The sequence below is a fragment of the Pseudopodoces humilis genome, chromosome 31 (assembly GCF_049639895.1).
Source record: "Pseudopodoces humilis isolate 2021_Gansu_Grassland_sample_001 chromosome 31, ASM4963989v1, whole genome shotgun sequence".
NCBI classification, from domain to species: domain Eukaryota; kingdom Metazoa; phylum Chordata; class Aves; order Passeriformes; family Paridae; genus Pseudopodoces; species Pseudopodoces humilis.
In genome coordinates this window covers 1,205,178-1,229,182 of record NC_142230.1, presented here as the reverse complement: position 1 = coordinate 1,229,182, position 24,005 = coordinate 1,205,178, and the positions used below count along the sequence as shown (strand labels likewise).

Below are 24,005 nucleotides of genomic sequence, written 5' to 3'. Positions count from 1 at the left end.
CGGCACCCCCCGCGCGCTTCGCCGCGCACGCGCCGCGCGCCCGTTTCCGCTTCCGCCCCGACGCGCCGTCACCGTCAGGGGCCGCCGGGCCGGGACCGGGACCGGCGTGAGGGAACGGGGCCGGTGAGGAAAACGGGGCCGCCCCGGAGGGCGTGGAGGGAGCGGGGAAAGCGGGGGGGCTGCCGAGAGGGAGAGAGGAGGTGGCGTAAGTGGCCCCGGGCCCGGCCCGCGCGGAGCCGCTCGCCCGGCGCGCCCCGCTGAGGGGGCCGGGCCGGGCCCGGGCGCAGCTCCGCGGCACCGGGGGGTGCCGGGCCCTGCGGGGCCGCCGCGGTGTGCGGGACCGGGGGCGGCAGGAGCCCGGCGCGGTCGGGCGGTGCTCGGGTACGAATTCATCGATCCTGGTGCGGGTTACGGGGCTCCAGCGCTGCGGCTGCTGGAGCTGCTCCCCGCGGTGGCTCTGCTCTCCCGGTGTTACCGGGAAACACCCGCGGAGCCGCCGCTTCCCCTGCAGCTCTTCGTGGGAGCTGAACCGGCTCCAATTACACGAGTTCTGTGGGTTATTACGGACACGCTCAGAGCTGTTGATGCGTGGGGGGCCGTAATTCATTAGTTGTGCTTATCCTCGGCCTCTGCAGGGTCAGAACTCGTGGGGGAAATGCCCGGATCCAGGTTTGGGCTCTGTTTGAACCTGTGTCTAAAGAAGCTGCCAGGAAAAGTAGAACCTGTGTTCTACAGGCTCTGGAGGGAGGCCGGACCCTGCAGGAAGCAGCAGTCACCTCCTGGAACTGCTCACAGACCTGAAACCAGGGGCTCTCTGTTAGAACTGACCCCGGGGCCCCACTCCCGGCTCCAGGAAGGATAACTGAACCCCTGGATCCCAGTTCCAGGAAGGACAGCCTGGTGTCCATTCCCACAGCCCCACAGGGCTCCTGTGAGAGGGAGCGCCGCGGTCCAGCTCATCCCTAAGGAGATTTTCCCAGATCCGATTTGGGCCCGGAGCCAGTTGAGAGCAGGTGCAGCCACAGCCCGGGCTGTGAGTGCTGCAGGGTGGGAGGGGATGGGGCTGGATTTGGGCTGCACTTGGGGAAGGGGCTCACACTGGACCTCCCTGGCACGGCACCGGGGCTTCTCCTGCCCCACCTGTTCCACTCGCAGTGCAGCTCTGCCCAAGCCCTGGAGCAGCCCCACGCAGGGATCTGCGGGCTGGAGGCCTTTCCCACTGGGCTTTGTCACCGTGAGGGGCTGTCCTGAGAGCAGATGTTCCCGGGCTGGTTTTGGAAGCACAGGAACGCTGCGGTGCATCCCTCTGGGATCTGAGAGGGAACGCGTGTGGGAGCAGCGGGTCCAGGGTCCCCTGGGGGGGTCAGGACCTTCCTCCTCATGGGGTTTGGCTCATTTTAGCTCAAAGTTTAAAATCAAGAGAACACAAATGGTCTCTAAGAGCTTTTCCCGCACGTGTACCTGATCCTGAGGAAGAAGGGCGTGGAGGTGACGATGCTCTGGGACCCTGTTTTATTTCCTTTGTCTCCTTCCAGCTGCGAGCTGGGGGCTCCGCTCAGCCCGAGCAGAGATGTCGCTGTCCAAGCGGGAGCTGGACGAGCTGAAGCCATGGATCGAGAAGACGGTGAAGCGCGTGCTGGGCTTCTCGGAGCCCACCGTGGTCACCGCGGCGCTCAACTGCGTCGGGAAGGGCATGGACAAGAAGAAAGCAGCCGGTACGTCCGGAGCTGGGTTTGTGAAACAGCCCAGACCTCCCCAGGGTGGAGGGGCAGGGGCACAGGGCAGTTCTCCCAGCCTCCACGAGGTGAGTACAGGCAAATCCATCAGACCAGGCGCAGCAGAAAGCTTTGGAATACGTTACAAAATCAGAGCAGTAGAAGCTAATTCCTTATTCAAGGAACTGAAAATGGTAATTTAACTAGGGTGCTTTTTTTGCCCATTACAGCCCTGCTTCGCCCAGACTCCCTTAATCCCTTAGTTTAAAGCTCCTGACGACATGATCCACAGCTCCCAGAGGCTTCCAGAGCCTCAAAAGCCTCCCTGTGTTTGTAGAGTTGAATCACGCTTAAATTTAGGTGGTTTAAATCTTCCAAGGAATCTCTGTGGATTCTCCATCCTCCTGCTCACCTCAAGCTCAGAATTTTGCACTGATAGGATTTTCCTCTCTTCCAGACCACCTTAAACCCTTCCTGGATGATTCCACCCTGCGGTTTGTGGACAAGCTCTTCGAGGCAGTGGAGGAAGGACGAAGCTCCCGGCACTCCAAATCCAACAGTGACCGGAACCGGAAGCGGGAGCTAAAGGTGATTATTGATTATTGATTGGTTTTTCCTGTGGTTGGGTGGCCTGGAGGCAGCACTGGTGCTCTGGCACACTCTCCTCTTCCAGAGAGGTACAGCTCGGAACGTTCAAGAGAAACGACTCCTCTCCATGATGAAGTGTGGGAGCCTTTACCTTGCGGTTCTCTTTCCCAAAGCCGAGGTGGGAGCCTGGCTTTGGCTTTCTTTAGGCTTGTGGAGTGAATCCATGGGGATCCATCTCCCTTCTTCTCAGGGCTCCTTGTGCTTGTATTTTCATGTGGAGCCTGGGACAGCTGCTCCCAGTGACTTCCCACTGCTCCCTGCGCCCTGATGCAGCGTGTGGGGCTCTGGTGGATGATCTGGGGAGTTTTCATTCATTCCCTTTCTCCACCCAGAAGGAGCAACAGGTGGTTGTGGCAACTCCTGTCCTAGCACAGGATTGATTCCAGCTGGGATTCCATTGCTCTGGTGTTTCTCCCTTGCCTGGTATGGTGGAAGTCTTGTGCATCCAAAGCTGTTTTCACTTCCTTTCTTCTCTTGAGGACTTTTCTCAGCATCCTGTAGAATTGAATTTTCCCATACTCTGCCAGGTCTGACGGGCCCTCTCCGTGCTGCTCCTACTCACAGTGATTTTCCTTTCACTCTTCCTGGGGTCCTATTTCACAGCAGTCTGGGTTTCCCCAACACTTGCAGTCAGCACTGAACCTTGGTGAGCCAGAAGAGTCCCATTCAGGATCTGGATCTCTTTGGGAGTGTTGGGACGAGCTGGCTCCGCTCCCTGTTTTCCACTAGGGACTTGTTTTCTTCCCTCCCTGGCAGTGGGTGCCAGGCTGGGCCCTGGGGCTGTGGGAATGTCAGGGGCTGGAGGTCCAGCTGCCCCCCTGGGCCTGCTCAGGGGCACGGCAGAGGTGGGGACACTGGCAGTGCCATCACTTGATGATGGCAGGAGCGTGGTGACAGCCCGCTGGGGTGGCTGGAGAACACGTGCTGGCAGAGGGATCTGGTGATGGCAGCAGGAGCAGGGCTGGGGATGCAGCAGGGGACCCAGTGAAACCACAGAGGTGTCTGGCCTGAGCACTGCTGGTGTTCCTGGCTGAGCCACAAGTTGAGCTAGGCAGCAGCAGCAGAAAGTGATCCTTCTTCTCTTGGCTCCTGGCATGGAGAGGGGTGTTCCTCCTGCCAAATCTTCACTCTTCTCTCTGGAATCGCATTTCTTGGAACTTCTCCATCCCGCTCTGGGTCTGTCTGGACCCTGCAGGCACACAAAGCGTCTCTGAGGTTGTCAGGTCACGGCAGCACTTGCAGACTGAGTGACCCTGCCCCAGCACAGGCTGTGGAGAGGAATTTGTCCTGGCACATGTAATCCCGTGGCGTCGGGCAGTGATGATTCCAGGGCCACTTGCCGTGCCACTTCCCGCTCCTCGGTTCGCTCTGGGGTAGGTCATGGCTTGGGAAGGTCAGGAACTGAACGTAAAGTTTCCACACTTTATACTATGGGCAAGTCCTTTCTCTTGAACTTGTAGGTTTTCCAAGAAGTACCTGTGTGGCTGAGGAAGTGTCCTTGTAGGATATGAACCGTTGTAGTGAAGAAGGGATTGCAACTAACGCTCCCAACCGGTGTGTATACTTTCTTTTCAAATAACACCTTGACACACACACTAGAGTAACCCACCGCACGGACAGATCCAGGCTTCCATACACAGGCACTGACCATGGAATCCACAGCCACAGGTGCTGGGCCTGACTAGAGCTCTGTGGAAAACGTACTGTGCCTTTTGTTTGGTGACCTGACGCTGCTGAAAGCCCATCAGCAGGGCCACTGCTCCGTGTGCTCGCTGAGCTCTGCTTCTCTGGAGTGGCTCCGGCCTTGGATCTGAGCTGGAGTGGTCTGGGGTGGAGTGTGAGGGAATGCTGCAGGTGTCCCAACCCTCCCCGGGCCCAGGGCCGCATCCTCCTTCTGGGAGGACTGCATGGTAGGACAGCACAGATTCCTTCACCAAACCCTCTCAAGCTGGTGGAAGACGTGGAAATGTTTTTATCCCAGTCAGATCAGCTCTGGGCAGGCTTTTTCTGTCTTTCCACGTCGCTGAGACCTTCAATCTGCTCAGTGCCAGTCCCCCCGACACCCGAGGGAGCGGTGGTGGCTGTTAGGCAGCACAACCCTGCGATGGCTCCTGTCCTTCACGCTCTTGCGTGGACGTCATTGGTGTTTCTCTGGAGGGGGACCAGGGCCCAGGCTCGGCGTGGGCTCAGCCTGCACGTGCCGCCCGGAGTTCTGCGTTATGGAGCTGGAGCTGAGACATGCCGGTGGTTTCTCACCTCAAATCCTGCTCTGGGAGGAGAACGCTCTGTTCTAACCACAGCCTTCTGCTCTTTCTTTACATTAGGATGTGTTTGGCGATGACTCTGAGGTGTCCAAGGAATCCTCTGGCGTCAAGAAGCGGCGCATCCCACGGTTCGAGGAGGTTGAGGATGAGCCCGAAGTGATTCCAGGCCCGCCGTCAGAGAGCCCAGGGATGCTGACGAAGCTCCAGGTCAGTGTAGCTGGGCCATGTCCCAACACGGGGTAGAGTTTCTTCTGACTCGTATCCCGAATGGAGGAATCGTATCCCAGTGGCAAAGAAAAACTCCCTGCGTGTTTTCCCGCAGATCAAACAGATGATGGAGGCAGCCACCCGGCAGATCGAAGAGAGGAAAAAGCAGCTGAGTTTCATCAGTCCTCCGACACCACAGGTACCTGCGGCAGGCAGCGGGCACAGCCCGCACATCCCTGGCCCTGTTTCAGCTGCGATTCGGAACGGGCACGGAACAAAACTTCCTTCTCTGTCAACAGCCCAAAATTTCTTCTTCATCCCAATCGGAACGGCTCCCCATCGGCAACACGATCCAGCCCTCGCAGGCAGCCACGTTCATGAACGATGCCATCGAGAAGGCCAGGAAAGCTGCAGAGCTGCAGGCCCGGATCCAGGCTCAGCTGGCCCTGAAGCCGGGGCTCATTGGCAACGCCAACATGGTGGGGCTGGCCAACCTGCACGCCATGGGCATCGCGCCGCCGTGAGTACCCTGCCGGGCAGGGCCGGGGGCTTCTCGGGAGCTGTTGGTTCCCCAGCAATGGCTTCAACTGCTGCTGAAGGAACAAATTTTATTTGAAAAGAGCTGAAATGGAGGTTCCTCCTCCCTTGGCCAAGATTCCCTAATTGTGCACACAAGGTTGGAGTCTCTTCTGGCAGTACAGATGAGCTGTAAAAAACATGGAAACCGTGGAAATAAGCTCAGATTTCCTTTGAATTAGTGCTGTATTCACATTTGAATGCAATGTGTCTTGTCCTGCCCCCAGGAAAGTGGAGCTGAAGGATCAGACCAAGCCAACACCTCTGATCCTGGATGAGCAGGGCCGGACGGTGGACGCGAGCGGGAAGGAGATCGAGCTGACCCACCGCATGCCCACCCTGAAGGCCAACATCCGAGCAGTGAAGAGAGAGCAGTTCAAGCAGCAGCTTAAGGAAAAGCCCTCTGAAGACATGGAGTCAAACACGTACTTTGACCCCCGTGTCTCCATAACCCCGGCCCAGCGGCAGAAACGCACCTTTAAATTCCATGAAAAAGGCAAATTTGAGAAAATTGCCCAGAGGTTGCGAACAAAGGTATCGGAGATCTCATCCTGCTGATGAGAGCGTGGCTAGAAGGGGATTCTTCTCTCCTGGGCTGGGAAGGGACCTGGGGTGCCTTTGAGTGAGAAGTTTTCCAGTCAAATCACCTGAAACTTTTCCTTAAAAACCCTGTTTTTGTTGGGATGGTGTGTGCCCAAGTTAGTACCTGTGTGTGTAAAGGGTTTCTCACCACTGTCTTCACCTGTTGAAAGACAAAATCTCCTTTTTTTGACAAAACATTGAAAGGTCCCAAGAGAACACTCAGAAGTGGAGATTTAAAGGAATTTTGTTAAAATGATCCAAGTTCTTGGGGAGAAGGGGAGGGAAAAATTCCAGGGATACGGTCCCTAGAGGAAGATGTTCCTTTGGGAATGTCCCACAGTCCTGGAAAGGCTCAGGAATAAGGCCAGAGTTTTGGCAGGCTTGAGAGCTTCTCCTCACCGTCGTGTGCTGTGTGGTTTCTCTTGTAGTCTGTTTCAGGTTGTTTAAGAACCCAGATAAATCAGCAGGTGATCTGTGTTCTGCTGTTTTGGAATGACCTTTCTGTTCCATTTTCCTTCTCATTCTCAGGCTCAGCTAGAAAAGCTGCAGGCAGAGATCTCCCAGGCTGCCAGGAAAACTGGGATTCACACTTCCACCAAGCTGGCTCTGATCACCCCTAAGAAGGAGCTGAAGGAGGGGGAGATCCCAGAGATCGAGTGGTGGGACTCCTACATCATCCCCAACGGCCTGGATTTGTGAGTGTTTCCAGGTGTTGATGGTTCTGCCACAGCAGGAATTTGGGAGCCGACGGTGGCTCTGGGAAGCACATGGGAAAATCAGGCCAGATGTTCCTGTTGAGCATCAAATTCCACCTCTCATCTCCAAGATCCAGACACTGGGTTTGCTCCCAAAGTTTCTCTGGGGCTGTAGGAGGCAGCTGCTGTGGAGCTGGGGGGATATTTTAGCCCTAAGTTGGAGAGGTTTGGTTTTGTTTCCAGCGTGAGCATCCTGCACACGTCGTGTTCACGGTGGATGTGGGGCCCTGGCCCAAACCCTGAAATGGGGGAAGACACCTGTGCATCAACACCGTGTCACTGCAGTCTCCTCCAGCCCATCGAGCTCTGGGTTGGGATTTGTGCAGGAATTCATGCTGGAAATTCTGATGCCCAACTCTCTCCTTTCTAGAAAAGGTGGGATGACCTCAAAGAAAGACGAGTACTTTGGGATCACGAACCTGGTGGAGCACCCGGCCCAGCTCAACCCCCCGGGTATGGCCCTGGCTTGGGGGCTTTGGCTGCTCAGGCAGCCCCGACCCCTCTGCGCGGCACTGCCGGTGTCCTCCTGCTCCCTGGGACCCCCTGGGTCCTCCAGGGCACGTTCCTGATGGTCTCATTTCCCTGCCAGTGGACAGTGACACGCCGGTGACCCTGGGTGTGTATTTAACAAAGAAAGAGCAGAAGAAATTACGGCGCCAGACACGGCGAGAAGCCCAGAAGGAGCTGCAGGAGAAGGTCAGGCTGGGCCTGATGCCACCACCAGAGCCCAAAGGTGAGTGACAGCCAGGCCCTGGCCAGATGTTGACGTGTTGGGAGTGCTGATGGCAGCACAGCCTTGGTGGGACTGCAGAGATGTGAAATCCACACAGACGAGGGGTTTATGTGTGTGCAGGCGTGGTGGTGGGAAAAGGCTCTGGTGGGAGCCCTCCCAGCCCCTCTCCCATTCCCTTGCAGTGAGGATTTCCAACCTGATGCGGGTGCTGGGCACGGAAGCCGTCCAGGACCCCACGAAGGTGGAAGCTCACGTCCGAGCGCAGATGGCCAAGAGACAGAAGTAGGTGGCACCTCGTACTGGGACATTTTGGGACACTTTTGGGTAGATTTGGTGCTGGTGGGTTTTTTTGGGACTGGTCTTTTCAGTGCTGCCTGTTTGTTTCCAGGGCTCACGAGGAAGCAAACGCAGCAAGGAAGCTCACGGCAGAGCAGCGCAAAGCCAAGAAGGTGAAAAAGCTCAAGGAAGATGTTTCACAGGGAGTTCACATAGCTGTGTACAGGTGAGCGAGCTCTGTTGCTGGGCCTGCTTGGGGCAGAGGGATCTCTCAGGGCTGGGATAACAGTTCTGCTTTTCCACAAATATTTGATTATTTTTTTAATCTTATCCTTAGGGTCCGAAACTTGAGCAATCCAGCAAAAAAATTCAAAATCGAGGCGAACGCTGGGCAGCTGTACCTCACGGGCGTGGTGGTCCTGCACAAAGACGTCAACGTGGTGGTGGTAGAAGGAGGTGAGGCTTTCTAGGCAGCCTTGGGCCACCACGGAGCATTCCAGAGCTTGCCTCCAGCAGGAACTGCTGCGGAAAATGGTGGCAGGGTTAGGAAAGGACAAGGAAGTGAGGAGGCAATTAGCAACTCCCTTAATTACATTATTAATGAGGTTAGCAATGACTGCAGAGTGCAGTAATCCAGTCAGAAAACCCAGATCATTCCATGAGGAAGGGAACCTCTGCCAGCTGCAGGTTAAGAGATTTTTCTGAGAATCTTGTCTTGATTCTTCCGCAGGCCCAAAAGCACAGAAGAAATTCAAACGTCTTATGCTGCATCGAATAAAGTGGGATGAGCAGACGTCAAACACGAAGGGAGAGGGTGAGTGATGCTGTGCTGGTGTGAGGGGGAGAGTCCTGCTCCTAAAATGGACTAAACAGGTTTTATTTTGGGGGTTTTTCCAGATGATGATGAGTCTGACGAGGAGTCCGTTAAGAAAACAAACAAATGCTCTCTGGTTTGGGAGGTGAGTGGTGGTGGTGGTTCCATGCCAGGGTGGGGCTGAGGTGGAGTCCAAGTCTCCATCACATTCCTGGAGCTGTAGCCTGAAAGGACGCCTTGTCTCCCGGCAGGGCACGGCGAAGGATCGCAGCTTTGGCGAGATGAAGTTCAAGCAGTGTCCCACGGAGAACATGGCGCGGGAGCACTTCAAGAAGCACAGCGCCGAGCACTACTGGGACCTGGCGCTCAGCGAGTCCGTGCTCGAGTCCACGGACTGAGCCCGGCCCCGGCCCCGCGGCCGCTCCTGCCCCGCAGCCCCGGACAGCTCCCAGCGCTCTCCTCAGCACCCCCATTAAAGACATATTTTTTAAAACAAATCGCCGTCGGGTGTTTGTGGGTACAGGGGGCGAAGGACCACGCTACCTCCCCTTTTGACTTTATCTGGCTTTATTGAGGGAGCCGTGAGGGGGCCGGGGGACGCAGTCGCCGCTTCCCCTCCTCGCTGAGGCCGCAGCTCCGGCCGCGCTCCCGCCGGACACCGGGGCCGAACACCCCTGGCCGTGTCCGAGGAATGACCTGCAGTGGCACTCCGTGCTCTGGGCTGGCTGACAGAGTGCCAAGCGGTCAGAGGTTGGACTCCGAAGTCTTTTCCAGCCTCAGTGGTTCCGGGATTTACGACATTTAAGTTGTTTTAGCGCTCGCGCGCTGCCCGGGGTGTGGGGGGGACAGAGGGTCGGGGGAGCCGCCATCTTGCCGGGCGGGGCGGGCGCGCGCGCATGCGCGGCGGGGGCGGGGCGTGCGCGTGCGCGTCTCGCCCGTGTGCGGGAGTCACAAAATGGCGGCGGGGGGGCGGGCGGCGCGCGCGGGGGGGGCCGGACCGTGACCGCCTCCGGTACCGGCACCGCCTCGGGCCGGCACCGCCTCCCGCACCTCCCGGCCGCTCCCGGGGTCCCGCGATCTCTCCGGGCCGGGGCCGCCTCTGGCACCGCCCGGGCCGAGCGATTCTCCCCGGCCGGGACCGCCTCCCGTCGCCTCTGGCACCGCCCGAGCAGCCCCCGGGCCCCCTCGATCCTCCGGGCCGTGCCCGCCGCCCGGCCCCCCGTCCCGGTCCCCGCCGCCCCGTGAGGCGCCGCCCCGCCGCCCCCCGCGCGGCCCGGCCGCGAGCAGCGCGGGAAGATGGCGGCGGGCGGCGGGGGCGGGGGGCGGGCCTCTTCGTCCTCCTCTTCCTCGGCCGCCGCCGCCTCGTCCGGCGCGCTCGAGGCCTCGCTCGACAGGAAGCTGCAGGCGGTGACCAACACGATGGAGTCGATCCAGGGCCTCTCCTCGTGGTGCCTGGAGAACAAGCGGCACCACAGCACCATCGTGTACCACTGGATGAAGTGGCTGCGCCGCTGTGAGTGCGGGGCCGGGGGGCGGCCGGGCCGGGACGGGGCGCAGCGAGCGCGGCCGGGCTGGAGGTGCCGGCCCCACAGCGGGCACTTGGGCACCGGGCAGGGTCGCGCTCATCATCGTAGAAAGGCTTGGGTTGGAAAGGACCTTAAAGCTCATCCAGGCCCACCCCCTGCCATGGGCAGGGACACCTTCCACTAGACCGGGTTGTTCCAAGCCTGGCCTTGGACGCTTTCCATAGGGCAGCCGCGGTTTCTCTGGGCTACCTGTGCCAGGGCCTCACCACCCTCACAGGGAAGAATTCCTTCCTGACACCTAATCTAAATCTGTCCGTTTTACTTTGAAAACGTTCCCCTCTTTCCTGTGTGCATCACCTTGCCATCCTTGGAGGCACACAGCGTGCTTGCCTGCACCTCAGTGGTGGCACCTTTGTCCTCCTGAATCCATGATCTCCTGAAACAGTACTTGGGGAGCTCAAGGAGCAGGGCCTGTTCCTGTGCCCTGCCCGGCTGGGGCAGCCTAGGGTGGGCACAGACAGTCTGGGTGCCAGCACTGGCTTTGCAGCGCCCGTCAGGATCTGTCCCTGACCTGCGGGGAGAAGCTTGGTGTTGGCAGGAGCCTCAGCACAGCAGTTTCTCCGCTGCTGTGGGAGGGTTTGACTTTTCTTGTGAGAGTTCAAGGAAGCTTTGCTTTGGCAGGGACATGGAGATAACATTTCCACCCCAAAGTGTCGATCTGTTGTGTACTGAACCTTTTGGAAGGTTTGGGAGAGTTGGGTTTCTCTATCAAGGCACTACTGCAGAATGCTGAAGATCCTCTTTCCCCAGAGTTTGATCTGTTTTGTCTGTGCTCCATGGAATTAAGGAGAGGAAGGTGAGAGCCTTGGAGGACGTGGCCTGGGTCCTCCTGCCTTGTTGTCACTGCCACCTCTCCTGGAAGTCCTCCTCCCTTGGACACCCCTTGGCGCTGTGGCATCATCGATGGGGCTCTTCCCCTTCTGCTCCAAGCGCATGACCCCTGATGAAATTCCAGCCCATCTCTCCTTGGGATGTGCCAGCTCCTCTGGACGTGGCCTTCTCCCAGTTGTGCTGGCTCTTCCCGAGGCCCTGAGCGCACTTCCATCACTCCTTCCCCCTCCCCAAACTCATAAAAAGCCATTGAACTGTTCCCACCTGCAGGTCCTTGATGCCCTGTTTCTGCTCTGGCTCCTGTCTGCTGCTGGGCTCTTATCTCCTGCCCTGAGCCCTTGGCACCAGCCTGGAATTCTTACTGGATTTTGTGGGATTCTTTCAAGGTTTCCCTTCACAGCCCTTGTGAAGATCTCACCTCCACACCCCTCCTTTTATCCAGGTCCTTCCTTAACCATCTTACCCTGTCATCCTTGACAGCAGCTGCGATGCTGCCATGCCCTGACCCCTGATGGTTTGGTTACTCCCTGATTCCACAGATCTTTCTCCCTGTTCTTCCCTTCATGGTACACTTCATCCTGTGCCCCAGTGTGCCTTCTCGCCCTGTGGGAAGTCGCTGTCCCAGGCAGAGGAGCTCTGTGGTGGTGCCACAGCGAGTACAGGTGGCTCTGGGTTCCTTTCTGAGCGTTTAACTCCAAAGCTCCCATGGGCACATCAGACCTGCTCTTCCCAGGGAGCTCCTGGTGAGGGGGAGTGTGGTGGGGTTGGGGCTCCTGGGCACAGAATTGTGTCCTTTCAGGAAAAACAGGGGTGCTGGTATTTGATGTGTTGCTGTTGGTTTGGCATCTTGCTTCCAAGCCATGGGACACAGCCAGAGCTTCCCAACAGGAATGTTCCTGCAAGGATGTTCTTCTGTGCCTTCACCTTTGGGAAGTTCCTGATGGGAATCCGAGTGTCCCTGCAGGAGGGTTTGGTCGGAGTGTTTAAGTGTGAGTTAAACATGACCCATCTGTAGGCTCTGAAATGCCATTTTTATTGGTGCCTTTGTGGCTGGTTTGGAGCAGGTGGCGGGGCTGGGGTGGGCTCAGCTCTGCACTTTCCTGTCTGCCCCTGTTTCCTCACGGGTTTAAGCTGAGAGCCACTCTCCCATTGGATCCAGAGACATTCGGTTTTCTTTGTGGATCATGTCCATAGCCTTCCTGTGGACCCAGCATGGATCTCTCCTCCTGCATGGTGTGCGTGTATCTTGGTTTGTAACTGTGCCTCTAACTTTGCTCTGGGTGAGTGGTGTTCTGTATGGTCAATGCCAGGCTGGAGCCCCACTCCAGATTTCCTTCTGCTGCGTAGATGCCAGATCATTTAAATCAAATGTTTATAGTTCTTTGAAATCTATTTTATGTTACTAAGATCTGGAATCATTGCTCTCTGCTGGTGAAACGTCTCTGGGATGGAGGGAACATCCAGTGAGCAGCAGCAGAATTGGCACTGCACTCGAGCACTGGGTTTTACTAAATCACAGAAGCCCCATTCCAATGGGATGATGATCTGAGAGATTATCGAGGCTGGCATTTTGGAGAAAGCTGCCTGCAGATTGTTTTGGAGCACTGGGCGAGTGCAGCCCTGCTCCAGCTGAATTCCCAGCCCTCCGGGCAGAGCAGAGCACTCTGTGCTCCCAAAACCCCTCCTCAGCCTGCCTTGTCAGCAAGTTCAGGGCGCAGGTTGTGAGCAACAGGTTCTGGTCACAAGTCCTCGGCTCGGTGAGTCTGTGCTGGAAAAGCTTGTCCTGGGATGTGGGAGCTGGGGCTCCGTGCGGGGCTGGGGGTGAGCAGCTGCTGGCAGTGACTCGTGCCTTGTCTCTCAGGCCCGTGCTGTGTGTCCTGGGGCAGGGACACTGGAGGGACAGGGCTTGAGGAGCAGGGACTCCCCAGGGCTCTGCCCCGTGCCCTTCCCTGCCCGAGTCTGGGGTGATGCTCGGGGGCACAGAGCCGGTGCTGCTGACAGGGCCTCGGGGAGGCTTAAGGACATCGACCTGTGGGGATTTCAGCACCCATCTGAGCTAAGCCTTTTCTTGTGTTCTCAGCTCTACCTCCCCTCAGAGGAGGATCTTCTGTGCAGGATCTTCCTTTGAACTTGAGTTCACTTGTGAAGTGGCCCTGGTGCTGGGAGGGCAGCAGGGATGGAATGTTTCTGCTGGGAGCCTTTTCAGGTTATGAGTGAGGGGTGAGCTCCCACCCAGGGCTCTGGACCAGGAAGAATGCTGAACTTCCTGAGAGGAATCCTGGAGACCAGGACAGGTGCAAGGTGTAGCTGTGCTGTGGGAAGTGGCTCTACCAGTGTAGAGACACCTGGAAAATGAAGCAGGATGGAGAACTGAGGGATCTGTAGATAAAAACTGATTCTGGTGTGGGCAGGGGAGAGGTGACAACACACGGGTGTGTGAAGTAACACCATCTCTTGGCACTGTTCCCCTAGTTTAATCCTTGGGAATGTCCTTTAGTGAAGTGAAGGAGCTCACTGCCAGCGGTAGCATGTGGATGAGCTTCCCGAGTTTACCCCCTCTGAGGAGGGGGTTTGATGGAGTAACTCAGTTTGGAGCTTTTCAACATGAGGAGGGTCAGAGCAGCAAGCACAGCTGGGGGAGTCTGAAAATCATTTGTAAATGGAAGATATCCTCTCTAGTCCCTAGGATTTGCCTGCTGGAAACTCTGGAACTACCCCAAAAGCAGCACTGATATTGGGATCAGGGTGTGGCTGTTGTGGTACTTCTGTCTGATGCTGACTCTAAATTTTCTCTTGTCCTCAGCTGCTTTTCCTCATCGGCTGAACCTTTTTTACTTGGCCAATGATGTCATACAGAACTGCAAGAGGAAAAATGCCATTGTCTTTCGAGACACCTTTGCAGAGGTGCTTCCTGAGGCTGCTTCGTTAGTGAAGTGAGTAATGAACTAACAGGCTGTTGGGAGGCTGAGGGTCTCAAAAAGGGGGAATTTTTCTTCTGACATCTCAAACTGTTTAGAAACATCAGCAGAACTTAAAGGATTCTGTTAGAGCAGCCGTGTGTTTGCACAGTGGGCCAGAGTGGCCATGAGCTGAGCTCTGATTTGCACAGGAGGGTGGTTTGAATCAGATTATCCTGTGGAGTGAGGGAAGCCCTGCACCAGTGTCCTGCAGTCAGGGGGTAAAGAACTCTTCTCTTCCAGGGATCCATCCGTTTCCAAATCCATTGAAAGAATCTTCAAAATCTGGGAGGACAGAAACGTGTATCCTGAGGAAACCATTTTGGCACTGAAAGAAGCATTGAGTAAGTTCCTTACCCTTTGCATTTCTCACCTTACAAACTGCCACGTGAGCTCGCTGGAGTTGTAGAAATAGGCTGGGGTCACTGAGCGGAATGAGGGGCATTTGCACCTGGCACAGGCTGTAACGTAGCCAGGTGTGGGACGTGAGCAGCGCCGGATTCTCCTGCTTTACCCCTTTTGTACCTTTCTTAAGGCAGCTGTGAATTCTTTCCTGTGAGCTGGAACTGCTCCAGCTGAGAGCAAGCAGAATGTGAGGCTGAAATGGTCCTGCAGGTCCTGACCAGGGTGCTCTGGCTCTACCTCCAAGTCCTGTTCAGTGATAGGTGCTTTAACTAATCATTCTTGTGGGGTAGGAAGAGGCAGAAGCAAAGCTGGAGGGTGAAGAGTTCTCAAGTCCCCAGGGAAGGAACACATGGAGTTGTTAAAACCAGGAATTAGCAGTGCAATACTTGAAGGAAATCAGTCCAGGTTTTGGCTTTGCTCACATCATTAAGAGCTGAAGGTGCTCAGGAAGCCCTCAGGTGTGCTCTGAGGGTCAGTGGCCGTCACAGCAGGAGGAATTGTGGTGTCTTGGGTTGGGCTGTGCATGAGGACAGGCTTGAGCTGGGTGTTGCATGCTGAGAAGTGACATTTGTGCTTTTGCTCTGAAATCGCTCATTTCTGTAACTTGAAAACAGGTCTGTGAGGTTTCAGGTAAATCAGGAATTGTGGCTGCTTTCCCTGTGGGCAGCACTTGTCTGTTCGATGTTGATTCCGTTACAACTCCCTAAAAAGTTTCATTTTTAGATTCCTTGTGTTTTCCCTTTTTACTGTGATTTTTGAACTGCCTTAGTGTAAGGGCAAACAGAAACTTGATTTAAAAATGGCAGACCACCCCCAGGTTGCTGCATTCCTGAGTTAACTGAGGTTCTCTTGGGCATCCAGCAGCTCCTCTAAGGAAGTTGGTCGAGGTATTTTAAAACAAATTTCTGTTCACTCTTTCACCGTGCAACTGTATGGCACCAAAAACCAGTTTTGACAGGAATCCCATAATGCCAGACTGCCAAAAATGAAATGTTTTCCAGGTACCACTTTCAAAACTCAGAAGCAGCTGAAAGAGTCTCTGAACAAACCGAATAAGCCGTGGAAGAAATCACAAAGTAAGGAACCACTGTGAACTCTGTGCACTAATGCAGAAATTGGCTGCTCGAGGAGCAGAAAGGCTGAGCCCAGCAGGGGCTGAGCCAGCAGGCTCAGAAGGGCCCCAAGATGTGCACACCAAGGAGATGTTGGTAGAAAACAACTTTGTAAAGAAAAGAAGTGAGGCAAAAGGAAGATATGAGAGCAGAGGTTGTGGACAGGAGAGGAAAGAGCTGGTGGAACCTCTTGGAAACTGCTCTTAGGCTGGTCAGAGGTGAAGACAGAGAGAAGCAGGAGATTCCCTTTGTGCTCAGGAACACTCCTGCCCCAGCAGGCTGGGCTGGGAGGAGGAACCTGGAGCTGGGAGTGCAGGGACAGGATGTGACAGTCCAGAACCCAGAGCAGCAGGAGACAGTTTATTATAACAGAGTGACCTTAATGATCTCATTTTGCACCAACACCCTGAGTGGTCCCCACAGGAGGTGGTGAGATGTCAGGTACGACGTGTGGGACATCAGGTGTGACAAGTGGCACAGGGTGACATCAGAAGGTTAGAAGAGTTGGGGAGTGTTTATTACTGGGCTTCACACCAGAAGCTGCTTTCCCAGACAGAACTGGGCTGTATCCAGCGTGGATGGAGGGTTTAGTGCTTTGCTTCTCATCAGCTCATTTCTTCTTTCCTGTTTCTCCTGTTTTGTCCAGAATCTGATGGATTCGGTCTCTTGGCAGCAGGACTTGTCCCCCCACCCTGTAACCAGGTGTGACAGTTGTTCAGGCTCTGAGCATGGTCAGACCTAGGAAGTGCCCACGGGAGACCCTGCCCAGGAAACCTGGGCTCCATGTCAGCTCCGGGTCTGGCACTTTGGGAATAACATTCCCTTCCTTGTAGAGAGCTGTAACTCCTTGGGTAAGGCTGTTAGATCGACCATTGCAGGGACTTGTCTTCCTGAGGAAAAGGTGTGCCCAGGAAATGTTCAGAGCATGTTAAAAAGCAGCAGTGTCACTTGTTGAGCTCGGTCCCAACCCAGCCGTGCGTGTCCACGTCCCCATGAGCTGCCAGGAGCCCGGAGCACTGAGGGACACATGCATGGAGGGGAGGATGTGACGGGTAACACATGAAGTTTTCTTAAAATATCTTTCATTAGGCTGCCTTTTGTGACTGACTTTCCACTGGGATGCGGTTCCTTCACTTCTTCACTGTTTTCCTTTATCCCCACAGCCTCCACAAACCCGAAAGCTGCTCTGAAGTCCAAGATTGTTGCTGAATTCCGAGTAAGTCTGTGAGTGGAAGTGACCCATGGCACTGCCCCCCACCTTGGGGGTTTGTGTGTGGGGTGACCCCAGGCCCAAGAGCCACTTGTGATGTGGAGGCTGTGGCACCCATGGGGCTGACACGGGGAGGGTCTGGGCAGGCTCAGGACATCCTTGTGAAGAGGAGTTTGGGGTGGCTCAGGAGTTGGTCCTCAGGCCCAGAAATTGGTCTGAATTTGGTCCCCTGACAGAGTGGGACATGTTAATGAGATGCCCCTGCAGAGTGAAATGAGGAGTAAATAAAAAAGATCTTAAAAAGATCTCTTAACCAGGAGATTTGTGGAATTGCAGCTCCTGCCTGAGCCCAGGTTTGTTCATTGTGAGATTGGAGGTTAAAAATCCCAAGATCCACGTGGTTCCTGGGTTAGCTCTCACTTGGAAGTAGTCTGGAACCAGAGGGGAGGTAGGTCTGCTCTTCCCTGGAATGTGATGAGGAGGCTTTTCCTGTTTGCTTTTTCCAGCCCCAGTCCCTGATTGATGAGCTGCTGTTGTACAAACGCTCGGAAGATCAGATAGAACTGAAGGAGAAGCAGCTTTCCACTATGAGGGTGGATGTCTGCAGCACTGAGACACTCAAGTGCTTGAAAGGTAAAGCCTCGAGGGCACTGAAGGTGGTGTGGGATCTCCTCAGTTCTGCTGAGATGGGAAATTCCAGAATTTGTGTCTGGAAAATGCCAGAATTTGAGAGTGGGGTTAAGAACCAGCAATCAGAAACCAAAAATCTTGGTTAGTTTGAGTTTCTATGGAAACTCTCAGGTGCAGAGCTCAGACCAAGCAAATGACTGTCTGAAAACCAAGACTCTGCCAGCAACCAGGCCTTCTCCTTTCCAGATGCCAGTGGATGACCAGGGTGGTCTGGGAGTGTGCAGCTCCCCTGTCCCAGTGTCCTGGTGCTGTTGTTGAGGCCACGCTTCTGGGGTTTGGCATGTGGCAGCTCATTTCCATGGTGTTCATCTCCCTGCAGATAAAACAGGAGGGAAGAAGTTCTCCAAGGAGTTTGAAGAAGCGAGTTCAAAGCTGGAGGAATTTGTCAATGGCTTGGACAAGCAAGTGAAGAACGGCCCCTCGCTCACGGAGGCGCTGGAGAACGCCGGGATATTCTACGAGGCACAGTACAAAGAAGTCAAAGTGGTGGCAAATGTAAGTGTGCCCTTTCTGGATCCTCCCCAGGGGGAACAGCACCTGCCTGCGTTCACCTCAGAGGCTCATCTCTCTATTCCCAAATAAAAAAGTTGGTGGGATTGGTGGAAGGCTGGTTTCCAAATAGAGCAGAATGGAGGCTTTGGGCAAGACATGGGTATGCTCTCAAAATCCAGCAGCTGGATGCTCAATTTGTGTGTGTTGCTGGAATGCCTTCTAGATTCTTAAACAGGGCAAAATTACAGTTAGTGTGACAAATCCTGAATTCTGGAAACGGGATTTATGTGAGAACTAGACGAGCAAAGAAAGGACAGTAATAAAGAGTTACAAAAACAATCAACACCCTCCAGACCCTTCCAAAAGCCCCAAAGGGGCATTTGTTAAATACAGAGGGGGTTATGAAAATTGTTTTAAGTCAGTGGAAAAAGGTTTTATCCTCTCCATTTTTGTGGTTGTTGCCCTGTGAGTCCCACGGAGAAGCAGAGTTCTTACCACAGCAGGGTCCAGGGATTTGGAATTGTTTTCCTCAGGCTGTGTGTTGCTTCCTTAAGGAAGTGACTGAGGCATGAAAGATCCCCAGTCCAGTGTCCTTCCTTCCTTAGGCCTATAAAACATTTGCTAACCGAGTGAGCAATCTGAAGAAAAAGCTGGACCAGCTGAAAGCAACCCTTCCTGATCCCGAGGAGTCTCCTGTCCCTTCTCCCAGCATGGATGCTCCATCTCCTACGGGCTCCGAGTCCCCTTTCCAGGGGATGGGGGAGGAGAACAGCGCCCGCTCCCCAGCAGCCGGAGGCCGCAAGATGGTCTCTCCAGAGCCTGCGACAGATAATCGGGATGTGGAAGACATGGAGCTCTCTGATGTAGAGGACGATACGTCTAAAATCATTGGTATGTGATTGTCCTGTGGGAATTGCAGGACAAACCAGCCTTTTCCAGCTTCATTTGGGATATGGAGGAGGCACAAAGCCTGGGCTGTGGGTTCCGGCTGTTGGGTTTGAATCTTCTGGCAGGGAAGTGCCAGTCCCACTGCAATCATTTCTATCTCTCAAACACTTACCAAAGATGTTTTTACATCTGTGGGAGTCAGACCTGATATTCCCTGAGTCTTTTTGGGGGCACTGAGCGACCTTTCTGCTCTTGTTCCACCCTCTCTGCTGCAGTGGAGGAGAGGAAGGACAAACAGACTGCTCCAACCCCCGTCAAGGCTGAGAGTGTCCCCAAAGCGGTGCCGTCGGCTGCTGCGGCTGCCACAGCCTCGGGGACGGTGGCGACGCCAGCCCCGGCCCCTCCAACGCCCCCGGCTCCGAAGGTGGTGAGCACAGCTCCCGTCCCTCCGGCACCAGCGCTTGCCTTACCCAACCTGGCCAACGTGGACCTGGCCAAGATCAGCTCCATCCTGAGCAGTCTGACGTCGGTGATGAAGAGCACAGGTGAGTGCTGAGCCGGGCTGTGGCCACCGGCACTAACGGAGCTGGGATTATTTAAAGCTTTAATTGTCTCAAAATAAATGTGAGTTACTGCTCTGCGAGGCCTGGCTCAGTGTCTGGCACATGGTGTCGCTTCCTGAGCCTCTCCTTGCTCATGCTCCGTTGTGCCTGTGGGAAACCCTGAGTCAAAAGCAGCACAGGCATTGCCAGAGCAGTGCAGGTGAGTGGTGTGTGCTCCTGCCCCAGGTGTGAGTCCCGCCTCGAGACCTTCACCAGGGACCCCGACCAGCCCCACAGCTCTCACCAGTGGCCTGAAGACTCCTGTCCTGGGAACCCCGTCTGCTCCTTCGAATCCATTAGCAAATATTCTCTCCAAAGTTGAGATAACTCCGGAAAGCATTTTGTCAGCTCTCTCCAAAACGCAGACTCAGACAGCGCCAGCGCTGCAAGGTACTGGGGTGGGTGTTGGGGAAGAGCTGGCAGGTACCTGAGGGCAGTGGCCGGGCTGAAACGTGCTGCTCTGCTTGTCCTAAAGTGAGAACAGAGGGAGAAGAACTACATTGGAATGTTTTCCGCCTCTGGCACGTGTAGATGGTCTTTCTCAGGTAGCACAGGTGTCACGGACCAGTGAGCACAGGAGGTGTCACTTCCCTGTGCTCCTGCTTGAGCTGTGGCCAAAGCACACGTATCTGGAACACTCCCTGAACAGGACAAGAGACCAGGAGGTCTCTGTGTTTCCTATGTGCAGAAATCTGCCCAGAGGTTCTGCTTCCACTCTGGCACCTCGCCAGGGTCACTTGGCCAGCAGGGCAGGGTTTCCCGCTCCTGGCTGCAGACCAGGACGAGTTCTTACCCACCTGACTCAATGGCGTAATTTATATTTGTAGATCAATCCAAGCCTCTGGCATAAGGTTGCACCTCACGTCAGAGCAGCAAAATCCAGTTCTCTCCATGGCTGGAGACTGGGGGGTGTAAAGGAATGGCGTCCGCAGTGCAAACACAGGAGCCTTTCCCACAGCAATGGCTTGGGGTGATTTGCCTCTGCCCTCAGTACCTGATGCAGCAGTTCTGTTTTCCAGGGCTGTCATCCTTGCTGCAGAGTGTGGCTGGAAACAGTGTTCAGTCAGGAGAAGCCGCCTCGCAGAGCACCTCGGCATCGCCAGCCAACACGACTGTGCCGTGCATGAAGGGGAGGAACGCTCCTTCCAATCCGCAGTCCTTTATAACCAAAAGTTTTGGTTATTCTCCAAACTCGACCACCGCAGAGGTGTCCTCCACTTCAGTCAATAAGGCTCCTGTCGGACATACCCCAGCATTGTCAAGCTCTGGTTTTAAGCCACCAACTAATTCCCTGGGATTTTCCAGTTCCCACCCTACCAGTCCTTCCTCCCTTTTGCCAACAGAAACCTCACTGGGTCAATCCTCTGAAATTTCAAAAGCCAAGCTGGAATCAGAACCCCCTTCTCCCAGCTTGGAGATGAAGATACACAATTTCCTGAAGGGAAACCCTGGCTTCAGTGGCCTGAACTTGAATATTCCCATCCTCAGCAGCTTGGGGTCCAGCATGGCAACGGAGAGTCACACCTCTGACTTCCAACGTGGTCCCACCAGCACGTCCATGGACAATGTGGACGGGACACCAGTGCGCGACGAGCGCAGCGGGACACCCACCCAGGACGAGATGATGGACAAGCCAACGTCGAGCAACGTCGACACGATCTCCCTGCTGTCCAAAATCATGAGCCCTGGTTCTTCGACTCCCAGCAGTACAAGGTCGCCTCTGCAGGGCCGGGATGATGGATATTCCCAAGAACTTCCCAGTTCTGTGCACGGCTACCGGCCCTTCGGCCTCGGCAGAGAGTCCCCGGCCAGCCTGTACAAGCCGCCTGCGGACAGCAGGGAGATGCCCTCCTCCTTGATGGACTCCTCCCAGGAGAAGTTTTACCCAGACACATCTTTCCAAGAAGATGAGGATTACCGTGACTTCGACTACTCCGGGCCGCCGCCCTCAGCCATGCTGAACCTGGAGAAGAAGCCGGTCAAGTCAATCCTGAAATCGAGTAAGCTCCCAGATTCTGCTGAGTACCAGCCAGTGCTGTCCAGCTACGGTCAGCGGTCACAGGAGTTTGGTGTGAAGCCGTCCTTCCCCCCAGCCATGAGGTCTATCCTGGATCAGAGCGAGAGCTGCGACCCGCTGGCCTCGTCCCCAGGGATGTTTGGGAGCTACGGCCGCAGGGGGAAGGACTCGGCCTCGGACGGGTCCCCGTCGCCCAGCAAGAACGACGTGTTCTTCACGCCGGACTCCAATCACAGCACCCTGCCCAAACCCGGCCTCCCGCAGAAGCAATACTCGGACTCACCCCACGCGCTTCCCCACCGCTCGCTCTTCTCTCCCCAAAATGCCCTCCCCAGCCCCGTCAGCCGACCACCCGCGGCGGGCGGGGACAAACCCATGGGTTCCTCCATCTCTGCCACCTCCACCATTGAGTTCAAGAACATGCTCAAAAATGCCTCCCGGAAACCCTCCGAGGAGAAGCATTTTGGGCAGATGCCCAAAAGCAGCTCGGGTGAGGTGGGGAGCTTGTCTGGGGCTGTGAAGGGCGAGCCGCAGCCACCGGAGGAGCACTACCGCATCGAGACCCGCGTCTCCTCCTCCTGCCTGGACCTGCCCGACAGCACCGAGGAGAAGGGGGCCCCCATCGAGACCCTGGGCTACCACAATGCCTCGAGCCGCGGCATGTCGGGGGAGCCGATCCAGACCGTGGAGTCCATCCGGGTGCTGGGCAAAGGCAGCCGGGGCCACGGGCGTGAGGGGAGCCGGGCGGGCTGGTTCGAGCTGAGCAGCAGCGGGAGCGCCTTCGACAACGGGCCCTCGGGCTCCTCGGAGCTGCCCGGCATGGGCGGCTTCCCGGCGCCCTACAAGGAGCACGTACCGCCCTTCCCGGAGAGCGTCAACAACTTCCGAACCAACAACTTCAGCTCCGCCTTCGAGCACCACCTGCCGCCGCCGCCCCTTGCGCCGCCTCCCCTGGAGCACGGGAATCCCTTCCCGCGGGACCCGGTGGGGCCGCCCACCGTACCCCCGCCCGCGCCCACCAAGGACCACGGCAGCCTCTTTCCGAGGGAGCACTCGGTCCCTCCCCGCATGCCGTCGGTGGATCACGCCAACCCCTTCTCCAAGGAAACGCCCGCGCCGCTCCCGCTGCCCCACGGCGTCCCCCCGCCCCCCTCGGTGGAGCACGCGGGGGTCCCGTTCCCCACGCCCCCGCCGCCCCCGGTGCCCGGGGAGCACGCCGGGGTCCCCTTCCCCGCGCAGCCGCCGCCGGCCGGGGAGCACGGCGGGGTCCCCTTCCCCGCGCCGCCCCCCCTGGAGCACGGCGCCGGCGCCTTCCCCAAGGAGCACGGTACGATGCAAGGGACGCTGAAGGAGCACTTCGGGGGGGCGCAGCCGCGGGACCCCCTGCCCCGGTCCCGAGACCCCGCGGGGCCCGGGCCCCTGCCCCGGGAGCAGCTGGGGGCCGCGCGCGGGCTGGGCCCCCCCGCCCACCGGGACCCCGGCGGCCGCGGCTCCGTCCTGCCCCGCACGCCCCGCGCCGAGTTCCGCCCGCGGGAGCCCTTCGGCGGCAGAGACCCCTTCCAGAGCCTGAGGCGGCCGCGGCCGCCCTTCGGAAGGGGGGGGGCCCCCTTCTTCACCCCTAAGCGCCCCTTCTTTCCTCCCCGGTACTGAAGCAGCTGCCGAGCTCCCGGAGCTGCCCTTTTCATTTGTTTTCTCTATTTTTTTTCTTTTTTTTTTTCTTTTTTTTTTTTTCTTCTTTCTTTCCCTCGAGACCCCTGTAACCTTCTCCTAAATTAAATGTTCTGTACTTTTCGGTTGGTTCTACCCCCAGCCCCCCAGCATTGGCTGAGAGAAGAAAACAGACACAAAACAATGTTCTGACGAGAGGAAACCACGTTGCTGTTAAATAAAACCTTCAGTAGTAGTTGAAAAAGTTTAAAAAAAAATTAAAAAAGGAAAAACTGAGAGCTTCGAGAGGAGCACTGAGTGGTCTTGGGGTGTTGGTTTCCAGCCGATCCCCAAATTGCTGCTGCAGGGAGGGGAGACCCCCCTGTTCCTCCTGTCTGCCAAAAGCACCAAAAGAAGGCAAAAAGAAGGGTCGAGGAGCCCACCCAGACCCGCCTGGGAGCTCCACCGGACGTGGGACTCTGGCAGGCCCAAGCTTGTCCCCCCTGCTTGGGAAGACTCTCGGTTGGCTTTGGGTTAATTTGGGGATCTTTTGGGTTTTTGTCGTTTTGTTTTCCCCCCGAGATCACTGTTGACTTTCTACGTGTGTATATAGCAATCACTTTTTAATTCCCTCTGGGATCGTTCACCACACGCGGGGGCTCTGAGGGGTTCCCGCCACACCCAGGGCCGCCCCCGCGGCCTTTATATGAAGGTGGGATTTTACTTGATTTATTTTAATTATTTTTTTGTTGGTTTTTAGTTGCCTCCATCGTACCTGTTTGATACCGGTGTGGGCTTCAGGATCTGCATAAAAAGTACCAAACCAGCCCTTGGCCGGTCCGTTCTTTCTCTCGCGTGCGCTCCGGACACCCCTGAGGGGACCCCGGGCCGAGCCCCCCCCTCCCTGCGGCTCCTCCCGTCCCCTCCTTGGTTCCGTCCTGTTTGCGGCGCTCCCGCACCCCCGGGCGAGTCCAACGCGGCTTTCGTGGGGGGAGGAC

The 24,005-nt window shown here is 56.3% G+C and overlaps 2 protein-coding genes across 4 annotated transcripts; both read left to right on the top strand.

The window, feature by feature from the left end:
• Window positions 1-19: 19 nt before the first annotated feature.
• Window positions 20-9,067, top strand: PRPF3 (pre-mRNA processing factor 3). Of its 3 annotated transcripts, none has more exons than XM_005533463.3 (16): window positions 20-123; window positions 1,536-1,715; window positions 2,173-2,303; window positions 4,688-4,834; window positions 4,950-5,033; window positions 5,134-5,354; window positions 5,638-5,944; window positions 6,521-6,687; window positions 7,118-7,200; window positions 7,337-7,480; window positions 7,663-7,762; window positions 7,869-7,982; window positions 8,094-8,212; window positions 8,487-8,570; window positions 8,654-8,715; window positions 8,822-9,067. In XM_005533463.3, exons 2-16 carry the CDS (start codon window positions 1,571-1,573, stop codon window positions 8,966-8,968), a joined length of 2,055 nt encoding a protein of 684 aa, XP_005533520.1. In that variant the 5' UTR covers window positions 20-123; window positions 1,536-1,570; the 3' UTR covers window positions 8,969-9,067. The 3 variants fall into 3 exon arrangements, with proteins under 3 accessions (XP_005533520.1, XP_014117490.1, XP_087924704.1); XM_014262015.2 differs by lacking the exon at window positions 20-123 and adding an exon at window positions 653-1,013; XM_088068578.1 differs by lacking the exons at window positions 20-123; window positions 1,536-1,715; window positions 2,173-2,303 and adding an exon at window positions 3,822-3,917.
• A 799-nt stretch (window positions 9,068-9,866) lies between these two features.
• RPRD2 (regulation of nuclear pre-mRNA domain containing 2) lies at window positions 9,867-23,789 on the top strand. The gene is made up of 11 exons (XM_005533462.3): window positions 9,867-10,083; window positions 13,791-13,920; window positions 14,188-14,288; window positions 15,351-15,425; window positions 16,625-16,677; window positions 17,178-17,304; window positions 17,681-17,856; window positions 18,459-18,744; window positions 19,017-19,286; window positions 19,530-19,733; window positions 20,363-23,789. The coding sequence occupies exons 1-11, from the start codon at window positions 9,867-9,869 to the stop codon at window positions 23,008-23,010; spliced, it is 4,287 nt and encodes a 1,428-aa protein (XP_005533519.2). The 3' UTR covers window positions 23,011-23,789.
• The last annotated feature ends 216 nt before the right edge of the window (window positions 23,790-24,005 follow it).